Source organism: Triticum aestivum, chromosome 3D (genome assembly GCF_018294505.1).
Source record: "Triticum aestivum cultivar Chinese Spring chromosome 3D, IWGSC CS RefSeq v2.1, whole genome shotgun sequence".
Taxonomy (NCBI): domain Eukaryota; kingdom Viridiplantae; phylum Streptophyta; class Magnoliopsida; order Poales; family Poaceae; genus Triticum; species Triticum aestivum.
The window spans coordinates 459699379-459720347 of NC_057802.1; the positions used below are offsets into that span (position 1 = coordinate 459699379).

The 20969-nt window shown below is 44.5% G+C and overlaps 1 protein-coding gene across 1 annotated transcript; it reads right to left on the reverse strand.

The window, feature by feature from the left end:
* Positions 1–3774: 3774 nt before the first annotated feature.
* Positions 3775–6330, reverse strand: LOC123079657 (uncharacterized). Its single transcript, XM_044502459.1, has 2 exons — positions 5054–6330; positions 3775–4155 (listed from the first exon to the last, which is right to left on the reverse strand). The coding sequence occupies exons 1-2, from the start codon at positions 6288–6290 to the stop codon at positions 4103–4105; spliced, it is 1290 nt and encodes a 429-aa protein (XP_044358394.1). The 5' UTR covers positions 6291–6330; the 3' UTR covers positions 3775–4102.
* Between the last annotated feature and the right edge of the window lie 14639 nt (positions 6331–20969).

Genomic DNA, 20969 nt, shown 5'->3' on the forward strand with positions numbered 1-20969 from the left:
CTAGTGGAGAGAGGAGGCGGCGGCCAGGTGGTGGCGTGTGCCCCCCAAGCCCAAACCGAATTGGACTAGGGTTGGGGGGGGCCTTTCCTTCTCTTCTCCTCCTCCTTCCCTCCTTCTCCTAGTGGGAATAGGAAAGGGGGGGCGAATCCTACTTGGACCGGGAGTCCAAGTAGGACTCCCCCCTATGGCGCGCTCCCCCTTGGGCCAGCCACCTCTCCTTCCCCCCTTTATATACGTGGGAGGGGCACCCCAAAGGCACACCAAGTCTTCTCTTAGCTGTGTGCGGTGCCCCCCTCCACAGTTACACACCTCGGTCATATCGTCGAAGTGCTTAGGCGAAGCCCTGCACCGGTAACTTCATCATCACCGCCACCACGCCGTCGTGCTGACGGAACTCTCCCTCGGCCTCAACTGGATCAAGAGTTCGAGGGACGTCATCGAGCTGAACGTGTGCTGAACGCGGAGGTGCCGTACGTTCGGTGCTTGGATCGGTTGGATCACGAAGACATTCGAGTACATCAACCGCGTTACTAAACGCTTCTGTTTTCGGTCTACGAGGGTACGTGGACACACTCTCCCCGCTCGTTGCTATGCATCTCTTAAATAGATCTTGCGTGATCGTAGGTAATTTTTTTTGAAATACTGCGTTCCCCACCATTTTGGAGCTGTGTGGGTCTGGTACGAGCAACCACGGTCATACCAAAGGCAGTCTTTTGCTCTGTTTATGGGAACGTCCATCATTTCTTTATATAAACTCAATATTTGATGTTTTTGGGCTCATTGGAATCGTAGGAACGACGGCAATGCACTTGAGGTATTAGATCTTCATTTTGAGCACTTTGAAAAATGAATTTTTTCTGACACTCTCAAATTGCCTAAGTCTGGTGCCGGAACTTCTCCTTAACCCCAACTTGGACCCTTTCATGTGCCAAGTCCACGGACATCCTGACATACCTAGAAAGAACCCAAAACAAAGATAAACTAATAAAAACTAAATAAAAATTAAATTTGTGCAACAAACTTAGTAAAACGAGTAAAAACTAGGAAGTATGCATTGGGGACACGAATAAGCGCTGGATGGATATGGCATGAGGGATTTTGGCACTAAAATGTACTCTAGAAAGTGTGCATAAAATCCACTCATCAATCGCATATCCAGATCGTCGCATTCATGGTCTCATCAATCAGGAGAAGATTGTCAGGAGAGGCTGAACAGGTCCGCTTCTTTTTTATTTTTCAGGCCCTCCTTGTATTGGAGGACCTGCTACCAGTGTTCTTCGACAACCCGAGCCCGTGCGAGTAGCTCTGCTTTATCCATGATGACATTTCTGGGCTGTCCCGATCAGCCTCTCCCGACATCCGGCGTGGCGCGGGCTGCCAAGTGTTTCATTCAAGATGTCCTCGTCATAGGGACCTAACTCGTTGTTGGGCCCCCCTCGTGTACTGACGTTGTCGGGTGGAGGACTCTTGGGGCCATTGTTGTTGACGTTGGTGCCATCGCCTTCGCCATCGTTGTCGTCGTCATCGCCACAACCATTGTTGATGGCATTTGGTGTGTACACCATGTAGATGTCGTAGGTCGAGGTTGCGTTCCATTTGCCCATGGCTACCGGTCCGCCGTCAGCAGACTCATCGATCTCCTCGCCCTCGTCTTCTGCTTCCTCGGGCTCCCCCCTTAAGGACACCAGTGAGATCTTTAACGTTGGTGACAATATGAGTGGTGGGTGGGTCGAAAAAATTGACTCCTTTCGACGTCTTCAGAATCCGATCTGATATCGAGATCGAGAGAACCAACTTCACGAGTTCCTGAATCTAGTTTAACATCAAGTCCATGAGTAATTTTGCGCTCTTCTCCTGGCTCGATCTGACACGAGGCATAGGGGAAGTGGCTTCGAAATCTGACGTGACATCGAATCCGGCAAGGACTCCTGATGCTCCTTCAGGGCCTAATCTGACATCACGTCCGAGGAGAACAGTTTCAAGATCCAATCTGACATTAACCCCATCACAGGATTCTCACGCTCCTCTAGGGTTTGATCTGACATCTTGTCTGGGAAAGCGGCGCATGTTGTTCTCGGATTTGGCGAGACACCAAACCTGTGAAGATCAGCTCGTGGTGTATTCCAGCAGTCAATAAAGTTGGTAACTTCGAACTTTTTTTAATGACGTGAGGGTGACAACTTTAGCTATCAAGCATGACAACTTTTTTTCTGATGGCAAGTTTTAGTTTTTTTTTTGTTTGTTTTTTCTTTTCAGGTGGCAACTTTGTTTTGAGGAAAAGGCCAACATGGCTAGCTTCATTAATTCAATTCAAGTACCAATTACATCATTTGCCAGATCGGGAATAATCCGTATTGGAGGATCATCAGACCATTGGTTCATGGGCACTATAGCTCATGGGTAATATGTATTGGTTTGTCTAAAAAAAATCTTTCTAGAATCATATAGGTTTTTTGGTTTTAACTTCATACTATTAGAATAAAAATGAACAGATACAGTAAAAGGTAACCAGTTTTGGAGGAACTGAGTGATCCGCTCAACAAAATGGCAAGTCGCATCGTTACCTTTTCATGCTGCATGATTTCTGCCTAACGCTAACACTCTTATACAAAGCTCATACAGATAACCAAAGCATTCATATCAACAGCAGTCCCACAACATCGACCAGACTCAAATCACACACCGAAAATAAAAGCCAAGAGCCAGACCGGCCACTGGAGAAGGTGGCGGAACACGACCGTGGTCACGGCGGATCCGAGCGCACGGAGCAGGTAGTGGTAGAGCTTGCGGAAGGCCACGACCACCGCCAGGATCCACATGGAACCATCTACCTGTTGCTGCTGGAGTGTTTCTTTTGCACTCAGTATGGTGTAGTAGGATGCAGAGGAGCAGAGTGAACAACGCAGGTGTGGTTTCCCTGGGGGCTGGGGCCAGGGTTCTATAGCGCGCCGCGATCAGATCATTAACATAAGGCCATCCATGTGGATTCAGTCTACAACGGAATCCAGACCACCTTACAGAAAGATTTGAAAATGATCATCACTGCTAGCTGCTAGGCAGAGAAAATGCCCATCACTGGAATAGTAATGGGAACTAACAAGTTAAACAGTTCGTTCCCGCAGGCGTACTTCACGCTTGATAAGTACACACTACAACGGATCAATTTTCAGATGGGAATGGATCATCGATAAGCCATTCCCGCGACTTAGCCACATCTGATATAAACAATACAATCAGTAACATAGTGCTTTTATGCACGACGGGCAAGTACTGCAACTGTCTAGAATATCACGGCATGTGCAGTATAATGCAAGTATCGTCGGGGAAATGAATAGCAAAACAACAGAAAGAAAAAAGATCCAGCTTAGTTATAAGCATAGTATACTTCTTATAAACTGAAGTAGAACTCACAAGAGAACTAGTATTAGCAGATACTTTATCAGCTAATAAAATAGTAGCATTCTTTCAGCCTTAAAATGGATGACATTTTAACCTTTGCATGACATTACAAGTCAGATCAGAGCTTTATGCCTTTGACCACCATTTTTGCTACCGTAGAAAGTTCACAAACTACAACCTCCGTCCGGAATTAACTGTCGCTGAAATGAGTGTATCTAGACGCGTTTCACTCATTCCAGCGACAGTTAATTACGGACGGAAGGAGTATATAATATCGCCATATAAAATTAAAAAATTACGTAACCTGAAAATGTTTTTATTTATGAACCTAGTCAATGTGACAATATATAAACTATTGATCTGCTAGTGATCAAGTTGAGAAATTGACTTTCATATAAAACAAAAGCAACATCTGACTTGACTGGAGATACTTAGCAGTGTGTACTAACGTGAACTGTACTAACTAGGATTCTGAATTACTTATGTTCCGGTATATATAGTTCTCGATTATTTAGGCAAATTACTGGATGCTTACAAATTACAAATGGAGTTAATACTTTCATAAGAAAACACCATCAGCCAAGCCCATGCAGCAATAAATTGTAAAATAGCATAGATATCCTAATGGACATGTCTAGGAGATAAAGTTACGTCACCCTTTCAGTCATCACATCATACTAGCATGTCTCACCAAACAACCATCTCACATATTGTTCAAGACTTCATTTCCATCATGTCCATCAATAATGGCAGTACCTACGAGCATAATAAGTCAGGAACAAATGACAATTCCAATGGAAAGCCATCGATAGAAGAGCGAACTACAATGGGATATCTAGGTGAACTGAGAGGTGCATAGTTATGTAACCTGAGAAAAGTAACACTGAGCTATGAAGAAAATTATTTAATCTCTAGTGCAAATGGACTCCTCACTTCAGGAAGATATTGAACAAAACAAGAACTTAAATTTATTCAATTGGTTTCAGCTTCCAAATGAAAGAGTGTAACTAGCTTTAAGCTCCGAAAAGTGTCAATGGAGTTGTATATTCGGTTGTTTGGGTCTCAACTTCCATTAAGTTCTCTTCCAATTTTAACTGTTATGTGTCACATTGTCAAGGGAACCGCGGTCCAGTGCTGAATATTACCATAACATTATTCCCGCAAGAGAAAAGATACTTCCTAGAAATCATCTTTGGTAAACTTGATTCCTCGTTAGACCAAGCGGGGCATATTAAGACATGCAAAACCAAAAACTGACAAGAAACATAATAGGTTCAACCTATTATATGTTTTCCAGTTGTACATCTAAACTAGCTAATCACAGCAAGGCACTTCCACAAGTGACAAATAACTATTGCGTCGATTTCCAACTGTTATGCTTCCGATGCTGAAAAGATATATACTTCAGATAGACACATAAGATGATAAGACTACATCTGGAACACAATTTATGCACACAACCAAAGAACAGTGGCCTTGAGTAGTATTTTCTTTTAAAGAACTCATCAAGCAGTAAAAGAAAAAATTGATGTGATTTGAACTTCAATCATCAGCATAACACTCAAAGATACGACATTCGTTTGAGCAACTAATTGCTAAACATAAATTTATATTATAATACCGCGAAGTAAATTATACGAAGGCTTGCTATTACCTGCAGGATAGAAACATGCAAATGGATAATGGTGACAGAAGGACTTTGGATCAGAAAGTTTCTTGAACTCCATTGGCTGGAGATAGACCATGAAGACACCAGAAGCTGTCAGCACAAGGATTGCATTACTCTCCTCGTCAAACCCAACCAAAGTGAGAAAGTCGCCCTTGCAAGTTGATCTAAGTTCCCCGAATTCAACAGCTCTGTCGGGCACCCATACAGCCAAACCATCAGAAGCAGGCGCTCTCTTCCATAATTGGGCGTGGAAGTGTTGTGAGAGATGGACGAAGCCAAGCCCACCACCCTGGGAGGGCATAATCCATAACTTGTGAAAGTCGATTTCCATATCTATGTGTGGTGGCAGCTCTATCACAGCTAGGCTCTGCCTATCAAGATCAAACTCAAGTATGACACAGCCATGATCCACGGTAAATAACCAGCAAAAGGAATTCCCAATCAAAGTGCTGGGTTGTGGCATAGACTGAATCGATTGCAGCTGCAGCGAGTTGATGTTGCCCCATGCCCCGGTCTCTGAGGAGTAAAGCCATACCGAAACTCTTGTGCACAATGCGTCACGGGCTATCAGGGCCACCTGGAAATGCCATCCTTGGCGGCGGGCAGGGCGACGCACGGCCCCGTTGAAGAAGAACATCTGGGCGTTGTCCAGCTCCGGCGGGAAGATCAGCCGGCGCTGCTCGCGCGCGACGGGGTCCCACAAAACTAAGCGGCGCACCATCCTGTGGGCGAGGAAAAGGACGAGCCCGTGGCGACAGTCGATGATGCGGTAGCTCTCGAGGGGAGGCATGGAGAAGCGAGCTTCGGGGATGCGATCCGGTGGATCCAGAATCGGAACAAACGGACGGGAATCGAGGAAGAAGCCAATGAGAGGAGGCTTGCCGTGGTGGTCGCGGAAGCGGCACTGGAATTGGGGATCCGCGACGAGGCTGCGCCAACGCTTGCAGACGAGGGAGGCCCGGGGGAGGGAGGAAGGCCGCGGGGGCAGGCGGAGGAGAATCTCCCGGAGCATGTCGTCGTCGTCTGGCAGAGAGGCGGCCGGCGGGGAGGTGCGGCGGCAGCCGGGGGGAGACATCTCCCCTCTCGTGCTCATGGTAGGCTTAGCAGCGCAACTCCTCTGTTTAGTAATAACAGGGAGAGGGAATGGGAGTTTAGAGATGGGAGTTTGCCAAGGGATTAGACATGGGAAATTGATTGTAAGTCCCATTCCTCTGTTTAGCATGTGAAGGCAATTAGAAGTGGGATTTTAAGAGGGAGTTAACTGCCCCTGTTTGATTGGTGGGATTAGGCAGGAGAATGCCTTCCTCACGTACGTACTCAGCTAACCAAAGGTCATATCTTTGAAACTAGATCCCAGTACGTACGTGATTTTAAAAAGTCATATCTTTCAAACCGCGGGTCTGAATTCAGATCCGTTTTCACTGCTGGAACTCTTGCGATAAAATCTTTGAAACTAGATCCCGCATGAGTATGTTTCGACGAAACTTTTTTATGCCAACTTGGTGCTATATGATGCAACTTTAGTGCTGTATTGTGCAACTTTAGTACTACATCGTGCAACTTTTTGTAAAACCAGTTTTTGGATCTGCATGATTCAACTTCCTATGAGATTGCAGTCTAGCAACCATGACAACTTTGATGTTTAGTTGGCAGGACTATTGGCACACACATATGCTCAGTTGGCGCGACAATGTAGTCTAGTTGCACACACGTTGATATTTAGTTGGCAGAACTAGTTACACACACATATACTCGGTTGGCGCGGCGATGTAGTCTAGTTGCACACATATTGATGTTTAGTTGGCAGGACTATTGACACACACACATGCTCAGTTGGCGCGGCAATGTAGTCTAGTTGCAGACACATTGATGTTTAGTTGGCAGGACTATTGGCACACACATATGCTCAGTTGGCGCGGCAATATAGTCTAGTTGCACACACATTGATGTTTAGTTGGCAGGAAGACTAGTTCGTCGAAACATCCCTATGCAGGATCTACTTTTGAAGAGCACGTCGCGAGGGTTTCAACGATGAAAACAGATCGAAATTTCGACACGCGGTTTAGAAGATATGTCTTTTATAATTTTGAAAACCAAAAATTAATGCACTAGGGACGAACATGGGGAACAGGCATCCATCACGTAAGAAAAGACCACATAGGATGATTAATTAGCAGTGTCCTTTTAGCACTTTTGGATTACAGTAATTTTGCTCTTTTTAATATGTGGCAGTGACTAGACGTCTGGGACCAGGGGCCGGCCGCTCGCGAGCTGCAGCGAGCGCCCGGCCGCCAGCTAGACCGGTCCTTTTTTTTCATGGTAATACGTGTCTCATTCATATCATAAAGAACAAAGTACAAGTCACGTAAAGGCCGACATGACAAAACTGAAAAGATAGCAGAACATATCTGAGTTTGACACCAACGCCCGTCACCTGCCTCCGACACCACCACAGCAGCCACCGAAGAAAAGAATGACGAATCACCTCCTCGCCCGAGCTCGACGCGGCTCCATCGCTGATAAACAGTTTTGCGGACCTCCAAGATGGCTCACCAAAAGTGAAGCCCTTACCGTTGAACGAATCAGACCGGGGCAACACCCCGGACACGCCATCGAACTCCAGATCTGGCATCTCACCACGACTAAAACGCTGAAGGAGGAAACCATATCTGCCATCCACGAACCACGAGCTCAGCACATGCTCCGTCTTATAGATGTCGTTGATGCAGACCACAATCTGCATCCGCTCCTGGACTACCTCCCAAGCTCTGCGCCGACGCTGGAGCAAACGCCGTCGCAACGGCGGAGCCCGAGGACAGAGGTCCACCACGAGGATGCCGTCGCCGCCACGCCATCCTTGCTTGAACAGACTGGTTTCCAAATCCATCCCCAACCACATGACCGATGGCCTCGTCAGGGAAGGATCTAAATAATCTTTATTCAGCATTGTCATCGTCGCCGCCGAAGCAAAGACAATGAACAACCTAAAAATCTAGACTACGAGAGAGTAAAGAGATCCACACGCGTAGATCCGGTGACCCCCCCTCACCACCGACATCCGAGGTCGCCGGCGGAGGGGAGCCGCCGGAGAGCGGCGTTGAAAGATCGGCCTCCCCTGGGGGCGGCTAGGGTTCCAGCCGCCAGGGAAACCCTAGATCTAGATGCGTACGTTCCAACTTCCAAGTAGTACTACGACAAGATTGCTTGGATTGGGCAATGCTTGACTAACTATTTTAGAGGGTAGAAAGTAGAGGAGTATCCAACAAATTATTATTTTTTCTTCGCAAATACGCTCAAGGGCGTATCTTTCCATTGATAGGTAGAAGAGAATACAGGTTTGCAACCTCGATCAACATACACTAGCAGGCCTTGACGAGGCTACAATGGAGCAGCAGAAAAGGGGTTGCTCAGCCCCAAAACATCGCGGTCAGGTTACAAGGATGGTCTATGCTAATCCTACGGCTCCGGCTCGTCCCCAGCGTCGTGCTTCGTCCTTGATGCTCGTGAGCAGCTGGGCATGGGATGGTTGCGCATTGTCGAAGATGATTGCGTTCCTCTGCTTCCAAATGGCCCAGGCTGTGATGATGGTGAGGGAAGCAAAACCCTTGCGAAGGCAACTGGGGGCGGCAGTAGCGGCATCAGACCACCAGGAGAAGAATGGCGTCGTGTTGTCGGGTGGCAGCACAGGTAGACGACACCAGGAGAGCACCTCATGCCAAGTGATGCGAGAGAATGCACAACCGACAAGGATGTGGTGCAGAGTTTCTTCCTCCTGCGAACAGAGATCGCAGACTAGGTTGTGCTGCATGCCTCTTCGAGCTAGACAATCTGCAGTCCAGCAGCGATTTTGCAACGCAAGCCAAAGGAAGAACTTGATGTTGAGGGGTGCCCAACTATGCCAGATTAGTTGCCAGAACTAGGCAGTCGTGGAGCCGAAGAAGAGCGCACGGTAGCAAGATCGCGCAGAGTACGAGCCGCTCGCGGTCCATCGCCAAGTAATAGTGTCCGGGGAGCTGGAGAGGGAAACCAGTTGGATACGGCGCCAGAGGTCGATGTACTCGACGGTGGCCTCTGGCCTCTGATACGTCTCCAACGTATCTATAATTTTTGATGTATTCATGCCATGTTCATAATATTTTTACATGATTTTGTAATGATTTGGTTAGAACTAACCTGGACTGACGCTGTTTTCAGCAGAACTACCGTGGTGTTGTTTTTGTGTAGAAATAAAAGTTATCAGAATGCGCTGAAAATCAACGGAGATTTTTCTGGAAAATATAAAAAATACTGTAACGAAGAGTTACCGGAGGGGGGTCCCGTGGGCCCCACGAGGGTGGAGGGCGTGCCCACCCCCCTCGGGCGCACCCCTGTGCCTCGTGAACTCTCCGTGGGGCCCCTGACTTGTTCTCGACGCCAACCTCTCCTATATATCCCCAAACCTCTAGAAAATAACCTAGATCGGGAGTTTCGCCGCCGCAAGCCTCTGTAGCCACCAAAAACCAATCGGGACCCTGTTCCGGCACCCTGCCGGAGGGGGGACCCATCACCGGTGGCCATCTTCATCCCAGCGCTCTCCATGACGAGGAGGGAGTAGTTCACCCTCGGGGCTGAGGGTATATACCAGTAGCTATGTGTTTGATCTCTCTCTCTCGTGTACTTGATTTGGCACGATCTTGATGTACCGCTAGCTTTGCTACTATAGTTGGATCTTATGATGTTTCTCCCCCTCTACCTTCTTGTAATGGATTGAGCTTTCCCTTTGAAGTTATCTTATCGGATTGAGTCTTTAAGGATTTGAGAACACTTGATGTATGTCTTGCGTGGGATACCCGTGGTGACAATGGGGTATTCTATTGATTCACTTGATGTATGTTTTGGTGATCAACTTGCGGGTTCCGTGACCTTGGGAATCTATGCATAGGGGTTGGCACACATTTTCGTCTTGACTCTCCGGTAGAAACTTTGGGGCATTCTTTGAAGTTCTTTGTGTTGGTTGAATAGATGACTCTGAGATTGTGTGATGCATATCGTATAATCATACCCACGGATACTTGAGGTGACATTGGAGTATCTAGGTGACATTAGGGTTTTGGTTGATTTGTGTCTTAAGGTGTTATTTTACTACGAACTCTAGGGCTGTTTGTGACAGTTATAGGAATAGCCCAATGGATTGATCTGAAAGAATAACTTTGAGGTGGTTTCCTACCCTACAATAATCTCTTCGTTTGTTCTCCGCTATTAGCGACTTTGGAGTGACTCTTTGTTGCATGTTGAGGGATAGTTATATGATCTAATTATGTTATCCTTGTTGAGAGAACTTGCACTAGTGAAAGTATGAACCCTAGGCCTTGTTTCGAAGCATTGCAATACCGTTTGTGCTCACTTTTATCATTAGTTACCTTGCTGTTTTTATATTTTTCAGATTACAAAAACCTATATCTACCATCCATATTGCACTTGTATCACCATCTCTTCGCCGAACTAGTGCACCTATACAATTTACCATTGTATTGGGTGTGTTGGGAAACAAGAGACTCTTTGTTATTTGGTTGCAGGGTTGTTTGAGAGACCATCTTCATCCTACGCCTCCCACGAATTGATAAACCTTAGGTCATCCACTTGAGGGAAATTTGCTACTGTCCTACAAACCTCTGCACTTGGAGGCCCAACAACGTCTACAAGAAGAAGGTTGTGTAGTAGACATCAAGCTCTTTTCTGGCGCCGTTGCCGGGGAGGCTAGGTAAGCGGCACTAACACCCCGTCAACTAAGCTCTTTTCTGGCGCCGTTGCCGGGGAGGTGAGTGCTTGAAGGTATATCTTTAGATCTTGCAATCGAATCTTTTTGTTTCTTGTTTTATCACTAGTTTAGTTTATAAAAGAAAACTACAAAAAAATGGAATTGAGGGTGCCTCATATGCTTCATCTTTTTAATACCTTTCGTGAAAATGATGGAAAGGAAAATTGTGCTCAAGTGTTAGAAGAAGAATGCATTAAAATGTTTGGCACTAAATATTTGAATGATGAGCATGATTGCAATGTTGTTAGTATGAATTCTATGAATATCCATGATGCTAATAATATGCAAAGCCACAAGCTTGGGGATGCTATGTTTGATGAAGATGATATTTTTTGTCTCCCAAGTTTTGATGAGCAAATTTACTATGATGAAAGCATGCCTCCTATCTATGATGATTATTGTGATGACATGTATGCTATAAAGAGTAATGATAACCATGAAACTTGTCAGCATGATTTTAATTTTCAATTGGATTATGCCTCACATGATAGTTATTTTGTTGAGTTTGCTCCCACTACTATTCATGAGAAGAAATTTGCTTATGTGGAGAGTAATAAAAATTCTATGCATGTAGATCATGAAAAGAATGCTTTATGTGATGGTTATATTGTTGAATTCATTCATGATGCTACTGAAAATTATTACGAGGGAGGAATATATGCTAGTAGGAATTGCAATAATATCAAGTTTCCTCTCTATGTGCTTAAAATCTTGAAGTTATGCTTGTTTTGCTTTCCTATGCTAGTTGATTCTTGTTCCCACAAATTGTTTCCTCACAAAATCCCTATGCATAGGAAGTGGGTTAGACTTAAATGTGCTAGTCATATTCTTCATGATGCTCTCTTTATGTTTCAATTCTTATCTTTTATGTGAGCATCATTGAAATCATCATGCCTAGCTAGGGGCGTTAAACGTTAGCGCTTGTTGGGAGGCAACCCAATTTTATTTTTGTTCTTTGCCTTTTGCTCCTGTATAGTAATAAATAATATATCTAGCCTCTGGTTATATGTGGTTTTATGTTTTAATTAGTGTTTGTGCCAAGTAGAACCTTTGGGAAGACTTGGGTGAAAGTTAATGCGATCTCGCTGTAAAAAACAGAAACTTTGCGCTCACAAGATTAGCTGTCATTTTTTACAGAAGAGTGATTTTAAGTTGTATTTTTGAAGAAGATTAATAGACAAATTCCTCACGTCCACCAATTTATTTCAGAATTTTTGGAGTTACAGAAGTATTCGTGAGTTATAGATTACTACAGACTATTCTGTTTTTGATAGATTCTGTTTTCTATGTGTTGTTTGCTTATTTTGATGAATCTATGAGTAGCATCGGAGGGTATGAACCATAGAGAAGTTGGAATACAGTAGATATTACACCAATATAAATAAAGAATGAGTTCACAACAGTACCAAAAGTGGTGATTTTATTTCCTTATACTAACGGAGCTTACGAGTTTTCTGTTGAGTTTTGTGTTGTGAAGTTTTCAAGTTTTGGGTAAAGATTCGATGGACTATGGAATAAGGAGTGGCAAGAGCCTAAGCTTGGGGATGCCCAAGGCACCCCAAGGTAATATTCAAGGACAACCAAGAGCCTAAGCTTGGGGATGCCTCGGAAGGCATCCCCTCTTCCGTCTTCGTTCATCGGTAACTTTACTTGGAGCTATATTTTTATTCACCACATGATATGTGTTTTGTTTGGAGCGTCATTTTATTTTATTTTGTTTTTCTTGCTGTTTGAATAATATCCCAAGATCTGAAATTCTTAAATGTTAGAGAGTCTTCACATAGTTACATAATTATTCAACTACTCATTGATCTTCACTTATATTATTTTGAGAGTCTTTAGAACAGCATGGTAATTTGCCTTGGTTATGAATTTAGTCCTAATATGATGGGCATCCAAGAGGGATATAATAAAAACTTTCATATAAAGTGCATTGAATACTATGTGAGGTTTGATTCCTTATGATTGTTTTGAGATATGAAGATTGTGATATTAGAGTCATGCTAGTGAGTAGTTGTGAATTTGAGAAATACTTGTGTTAAGGTTTGTGAGTCCCGTAGCATGCACGTATGGTGAACCGTTATGTAACGAAGTTGGAGCATGATTTATTTATTGATTGTCTTCCTTCTGAGTGGCGGTCAGGGACGAGCGATGGTCTTTTCCTACCAATCTATCGCCCTAGGAGCATGCGCGTAGTACTTTGTTTTGATAACTAATAGATTTTTGCAATAACTATTTGAGTTCTTTATGACTAATGTTGAGTCCATGGATTATACGCACTCTCACCCTTCCACCGTTGCTAACCTCTCTAGTACCGCGCAACTTTCGCCGGTACCATAAACCCACCATTTATCTTCCTCAAAACAGACACCATACCTACCTATTATGGCATTTCCATAGTCATTCCGAGATATATTGCCATGCAACTTTCCACCGTTCCGTCTATTATGACACGCTCCATCATTGTCATATTGCCTTGCATGATCATGTAGTTGACATCGTATTTGTGGCAAAGCCACCATTCATAATTTTTTCATACATGTCACTCTTGATTCATTGCACATCCCGGTACACTGCCGGAGGCACTCATATAGAGTCATATTTTGTTCTAAGTATCAAGTTGTAAATAAATAGAAGTGTGATGATCATCATTATTAGAGCATTGTCCCGTGTGAGGAAAAAAAGAGGCCAAAGAAGCCAATGAAAAAAAGAGGCCAAAGAAGCCAAAAAAAAAAAGAGAGAAGGGACAATGCTACTATCTTTTTTCCACACTTGTGCTTCAAAGTAGCACCATGATCTTCATGATAGAGAGTCTCCTATTTTGTCACTTTCATATACTAGTGGGAATTTTTGTTATAGAACTTAGCTTGTATATTCCAATAATGGGCTTCCTCAAAATGCCCTAGGTCTTCGTGAGCAAGCAAGTTGGATGCACACCCACTAGCAAGTTGGATGCACACCCACTTAGTTTCTTTTGTTGAGCTTTCATACATTTATAGCTCTAGTGCATCCGTTGCATGGCAATCTCTACTCACTCACATTGATATCTATTGATGGGGCATCTCCATAGCCCATTAATACGCCTAGTTGATGTGAGACCATCTTCCTCCTTTTTGTCTTCTCCACAACCACCACTCTATTCCACCTATAGTGCTATGTCCATGGCTCACGCTCATGTATTGCGTGAAAGTTGAAAAAGTTTGAGAATACTAAAGTATGAAACAATTGCTTGGCTTGTCATCGGGTTGTGCATGATCTGAATATTTTGTGTGATGAAGATGGAGCATAGCCAGACTATATGATTTTGTAGGGATGAACTTTCTTTGGCCATGTTATTTTGAGAAGACATGATTACTTTGTTAGTATGCTTGAAGTATTATTATTTTTATGTCAATATTAAACTTTTGTCTTGAATCTTTCGGATCTGAATATTCTTGCCACAATAAAGAAGATTACATTGATAAATATGTTAGGTAGCATTCCACATCAAAAAATCCGTTTTTATCATTTACCTACTCGAGGACGAGCAGGAATTAAGCTTGGGGATGCTGATACGTCTCCAACGTATCTATAATTTTTGATGTATTCATGCCATGTTTATAATATTTTTACATGATTTTGGTATGATTTGGTTAGAACTAACTCGGACAGACGCTGTTTTCAGCAGAACTAACATGGTGTTGTTTTTGTGCAGAAATAAAAGTTCTCGGAATGCGTTGAAAATCAACAGAGATTTTTCTGGAAAATATAAAAAATACTGGAACGAAGATTTACCGAAGGGGAGTCCTATGGGCCCCACGAGGGTGGAGGGTGCGCCCACCCCCTGGGCGTGCCCCTGTGCCGCGTGGACTCTCCGTGGGGCCCCCCTGACTTGTTCTCGACGCCAACCTCTCCTATAAATCCCCAAACCTCCAGAAAATAACCTAGATCGGGAGTTCCGCCGCCGCAAGCCTCTGCAGCCACCAAAAACCAATCGGGACCCTGTTCCGGCACCCTGCCGGAGGGGGGACCCATCACCGGTGGCCATCTTCATCATCCCAGCGCTCTCCATGATGAGGAGGGAGTAGTTCACCCTCGGGGCTGAGGATATATACCAGTAGCTATGTGTTTGATCTCTCTCTCTCTCTCTCTCTCTCTCGTGTACTTGATTTGGCACGATCTTGATGTACCGCGAGCTTTGCTACTATAGTTGGATCTTATGATGTTTCTCCCCCTCTACCTTCTTGTAATGGATTGAGTTTTCCCTTTGAAGTTATCTTATCGGATTGAGTCTTTAAGGATTTGAGAACACTTGATGTATGTCTTGCGTGGGATACCCCTGGTGACAATGGGGTATTCTATTGATTCACTTGATGTATGTTTTGGTGATCAACTTGCGGGTTCCGTGACCTTGGGAATCTATGCATAGGGGTTGGCACACATTTTCGTCTTGACTCTCCGGTAGAAACTTTGGGGCATTCTTTGAAGTTCTTTGTGTTGGTTGAATAGATGAATCTGAGATTGTGTGATGCATATCGTATAATCATACCCACGGATACTTGAGGTGACATTGGAGTATCTAGGTGACATTAGGGTTTTGGTTGATTTGTGTCTTAAGGTGTTATTTTACTACGAACTCTAGGGCTGTTTGTGACAGTTATAGGAATAGCCCAATGGATTGATCTGAAAGAATAACTTTGAGGTGGTTTCGTACCCTACAATAATCTCTTCGTTTGTTCTCCGCTATTAGCGACTTTGGAGTGACTCTTTGTTGCATGTTGAGGGATAGTTATATGATCTAATTATGTTATCCTTGTTGAGAGAACTTGCACTAGTGAAAGTATGAACCCTAGGCCTTGTTTCGAAGCATTGCAATACCGTTTGTGCTCACTTTTATTATTAGTTACCTTGCTGTTTTTATATTTTTCAGATTACAAAAACCTATACCTACCATCCATATTGCACTTGTATCACCATCTCTTCGCCGAACTAGTGCACCTATACAATTTACCATTGTATTGGGTGTGTTGGGAACACAAGAGACTCTTTGCTATTTGGTTGCAGGGTTGTTTGAGAGACCATCTTCATCCTACGCCTCCCACTAATTGATAAACCTTAGGTCATCCACTTGAGGGAAATTTGCTACTGTCCTACAAACCTCTGCACTTGGAGGCCCAACAACGTCTACAAGAAGAAGGGTGTGTAGTAGACGTCAGCCCCAGCGCGCCCTGGATGTCAGATATCCAGGAGCGGCTCTCGATGGCCTCGCAGACCAGGCGCGAGCGTCGACATCGCTTCGAGACGGTGGGCATGATCGTAGGAGCGATCTCGATGATAGATTGTCCGTTTAGCCAGTGATCTGTCCAGAAACGGCAAGTCCTCCCGTTCCCTAGCTGCCAATGGGTGGAAGCGCGGAAGATCTGCTTAGCCTCGGGGTCATGCGGTAGATGGAGGTTCCGCCATGGCTGGGTGTCATCCGTGGCTTGCAGCCATAGCACCACGTGCGCAGCACTGTGCCCGTGCGCTGCAAGTCGCGCATGCCCAATCCGCCAAGATCGATGGGCCTGCAAACCTTAGCCCAACTGACCATGCAGCAGCCCTTGCGTGCATCTTTGCTTCCTTGCCAGAGAAAGTCCCATATGATTCTCATTACCTGCTTTAGGGTGGTGGGGGAGATTGCAATCGCCATAAGGATGTGGGTGGGCATCGCGGAGATAACATGCCACACCAGGGCCAAGCGCTCTCCGCGCGAGAGGAAGAAAGCTTTCTAGGTCGCGAGCTTGCGAGTGAGCTTGTCAATAAGGGGCAGTAAGTCACCGGACGAAGCTTTCCGGATGGAGAGTGGCAGCCCCAGGTACTTGATCGGGAAAGCTGCCACGGGACAAGCCATGGCCTGGCCAATGGCCGCAGCCTCGTCTTCAGAGCAGCGCATGGCCGTGGCGGAGCATTTGGCGAAATTGGTGCGAAGACCGGATGCCTCACCGAAAGCCTGAAGGAGCGCTCGGACCACGCCCAGTTTAGCCTGGTCGGGGTGACAGAAGACGACCACGTCATCGGCAAACAGGGAGACGCTAGTTGTCGCATGCCTAGAAGTTAGCCGGCGCAAGATGCCGTTCTAAGCAGTGTGCTGCAGGAGGGAGTTCAGGTTGTCGATGACAATTGCAAACAGCATCGGGGAAATGGGGTCCCCCTGGCGCTGGCGGCAGCTGTGAAGAATGGGAGGCTCGGAATTCCCGTTGATAAGGACACGAGTAGTAGCCATCGAGATGAGGATGGAAATCTAGGCACACCACCGAGTACCAAAGCCCAGGTGGTTGAGCGTCTCCAGCAAGAAGGGCCAGGCCACAGTGTCAAAAGCGCAGGCAATGTCTAGTTTCAACAGTGCGCTTGGGGCTTTCAGGTTGTGCAGGAGCCGAGCGGTTTGTTGCACAAGTAGGTAGTTGTCGTGGACGCCTCGCCCTGCGATGAAAGCGCTCAGGTTTGAAGAAACCAGCATTCCCATCCTCGGAGCCAGCCGTAAAGACAGGACTTTGGCGAAGAGCTTGGCTAGGAGGTGGATAAGGCTGATCGAGTGATAGTCAGCCAAGGTAGCCGCGTCAGATCGCTTGGGTAACAGTGTAATGAGGGCTTGGTTGAGCTTCTGAAAGCCACAACCGTTCATCGTGAAGAGCTTGTCGAAGGCTTGGCACATGTCTCCTTTGATAGTATCCCAGCAAGAGCGGAGGAATTCTGTGGTGAAGCCATCGGGCCCAGGGGCCTTGCCCGTTGGTAGCTTGTTAATGGCGTCCCTAGCTCAAGCTCTGAGAGGTCAAAGGATCGAATTTTGGTCTACAAGGGCACGTGGACAATGATACATCCATTTTGCATCATGCTTTTATATTGATATTTATTGCATTATGGGCTGTTATTACACATTATGTCACAATACTTATGCCTATTCTCTCTTATTTTACAAGGTTTACATGAAGAGGGAGAATGCCGGCAGCTGGGATTCTGGGCTGGAAAACGAGCAAATATTAGAGACCTATTCTGCACAACTCCAAAATTCCTGAAACACCAGAGAAGTTATTTTTGGAAATAATAAAAAATACTGAGCGAAGAAAATACCAGAGGGGGCCCACACCCTGGCCACGAGGGTGGGGGCGCGCCCTACCCCCCTGGGCGCGCCCCCTGCCTCGTGGGCCCCCTGCTGGCCCTACGATGCCCATCTTCTGCTATATGAACTCTTTCGTCCGAGAAAAAATCATAAGCAAGCTTTCGGGACGAGACTCCACCGCCACGAGGCGGAACCTTGGCGGAACCAATCTAGGGCTCCGACAAAGCTGTTTTGCCGGGGAAACTTCCCTCCGGGAGGGGGAAATCATCGCCATCATCATCACCAACGATCCTCTCATCGGGAGGGGGTCAATCCCCATCAACATCTTTACCAGTACCATCTCCTCTCAAACCCTAGTTCATCTCTTGTATCCAATTCTTATCTCTAAGTCTGAGATTGGTACCTGTAGGTTGCTAGTAGTGTTGATTACTCCTTGTAGTTGATGCTAGTTGGTTTATTTGGTGGAAGATCATATGTTCAGATCCTATATGCATATTAATACCCCTCTGATTATGAACATGAATATGATTTGTGAGTATTTACATTTGTTCCTGAGGACATGGGAGAAGTCTTGCTATTAGTAGTCATGTGAATTTGGTATTCGTTCGATATTTTGATGAGATGTATGTTGTCTCTCCTCTAGTGGTGTTATGTGAACGTCGACTACATGACACTTCACCATTGTTTGGGCCTAGAGGAAGGCATTGGGAAGTAATAAGTAGATGATGGGTTGCTAGAGTAATAGAAGCTTAAACCCTAGTTTATGCGTTGCTTCGTAAGGGGCTGATTTGGATCCATATGTTTCATGCTATGGTTAGGTTTACCTTAATAATTCTTTTGTAGTTGCGGATGCTTGCAATAGGAGTTAATCGTAAGTGGGATGCTTGTCCAAGTAAGGACAGCACCCAAGCACCGGTCCACCCACATATCAAATTATCAAAGTACCGAACGCGAATCATATGAACGTGATGAAAACTAGCTTGACGATAATTCCCATGTGTCCTCGGGAGCGCTTTTCTCTATATAAGAGTTTGTCCAGGCTTGTCCTTTGCTACAAAAAGGATTGGGCCACCTTGCTGCACTTTATTTACTTTGTTACTTGTTACCCGTTAAAAATTATCTTATCACAAAACTATCTGTTATCTATAATTTTAGTGCTTGCAGAGAATACCTTGCTGAAAACCGCTTATCATTTCCTTCTGCTCCTCGTTGGGTTCGACACTCTTACTTATCGAAAGGACTACGATAGATCCCCTATACTTGTGGGTCATCAAGACTCTTTTCTGGCGCCGTTGCCGGGGAGTGAAGCGCCTTTGGTAGGTGGAATTTGGTAAGGAAAAATTTATATAGTGTGCTGAAATTTACTGTCACTTGTTACTATGGAAAGTAATCCTTTGAGGGGCTTGTTCGGGGTATCTTCACCCCGACCGGTAGAGCAAATAGTTGCTCCTCAACCTACTGAACCTATTGAAAATGTTTACTTTGAAATTCCTTCGGGTATGATAGAGAAACTGCTAGCTAATCCTTTTGCAGGAGATGGAACATTGCATCCCGATTTACACTTAATCTATGTGGATGAAGTTTGTGGATTATTTAAGCTTGCAGGTATGCCCGATGATGTTATCAAGAAGAAGGTCTTCCCTTTATCTTTGATGGGAGAGGCATTGACATGGTATAGGCTATGTGATGATATGGGATCATGGAACTACAAACGATTGAAATTGGAATTTCATCAGAAGTTTTATCCTATGCATCTTGTTCATCGTGATCGTAATTATATATATAATTTTTGGCCTCGCGAAGGAGAAAGCATCACTCAAGCTTGGGGGAGGCTTAAGTCAATGTTATATTCAGCCCCAATCATGAGCTCTCAAGAGAAATGATTATTCAAAAAATTTATGCTCGGCTTTCTGACAACAATCGCTCCATGCTCGATACTTCTTGTATTGGTTCCTTTATGATGAAGACTATTGAATTCAAATGGGATTTATTGGAAAGAATTAAACGCAACTCTGAAAATTGGGATCTCGACGAAGGTGAGGAGTCAGGTATAACACCTAAGTTTGATTGTGTTAAATATTTTATGGATACCGATGTTTTCCGTAAATTTAGCACTAAATATGGACTTGACTCTGAGATATTAGCTTCTTTTTGTGAACCTTTTGCTGCTCACGTTGATCTCCCTATGGAGAAGTGGTTTAAACATAATCCTCCCGTTGAAGTAAAAGTAGTTGCACCTATTAAAGTTGAAGAAAAGACTATCACTTATAATGATCCTATTGTTCCTACTGCTTATGTTGAGAAACCACCTTTCCCTGTTAGAATAAAGGATCATGCTAAAGTTTCAACTGTGGTTCGTAAAAGTAATATTAGAACTTATACACCCCCTGAGAAAGTTAAAGTTGAACCTAATATTGCTATTGTCAAAGATCCCTTGGCTGACAATATTGATGGGCATGTTATCTATTTCTGTGAGGAAACTGCTAGAATTGCTAAGCCTGGTGCTAAAGATAAACATAGACCTGTGGTAGGCATGCCTGTTATTTCTCTTAAAATAGGAGATCATTGTTATCATGGCTTGTGTGATATGGGTGCTAGTGCTAGTGCAATACCTATCTCTTTATATAAAGAAATTATGCATGATATTGCACCCGCTGAGTTAGAAGATATTGATTTTACCATTAAGCTTGCCAATAGAGATACTATTTCACCGATTGGGATTGTTAGAGATGTTGAAGTCTTGTGTGGGAAAACTAAATATCCTCCTGATTTTCTTGTTCTTGGTTCCCCACAAGATAGCTTTTGTCCCATTATATTTGGTAGACCCTTCTTGAACACTGTTAATGCTAAGATAGACTGCGAAAAGGATGTTGTTACTATTGGTTTGGGTGATATGTCTCATGAGTTTAATTTTTCTAAATTTCGTAGACAACACCGTGAAGAGGAATTGCCTAGTAAGGATGAAATTATTGGTCTTGCTTCTATTGCTGTGCCTCCTAATGATCCTTTAGAACAATATTTGCTAGACC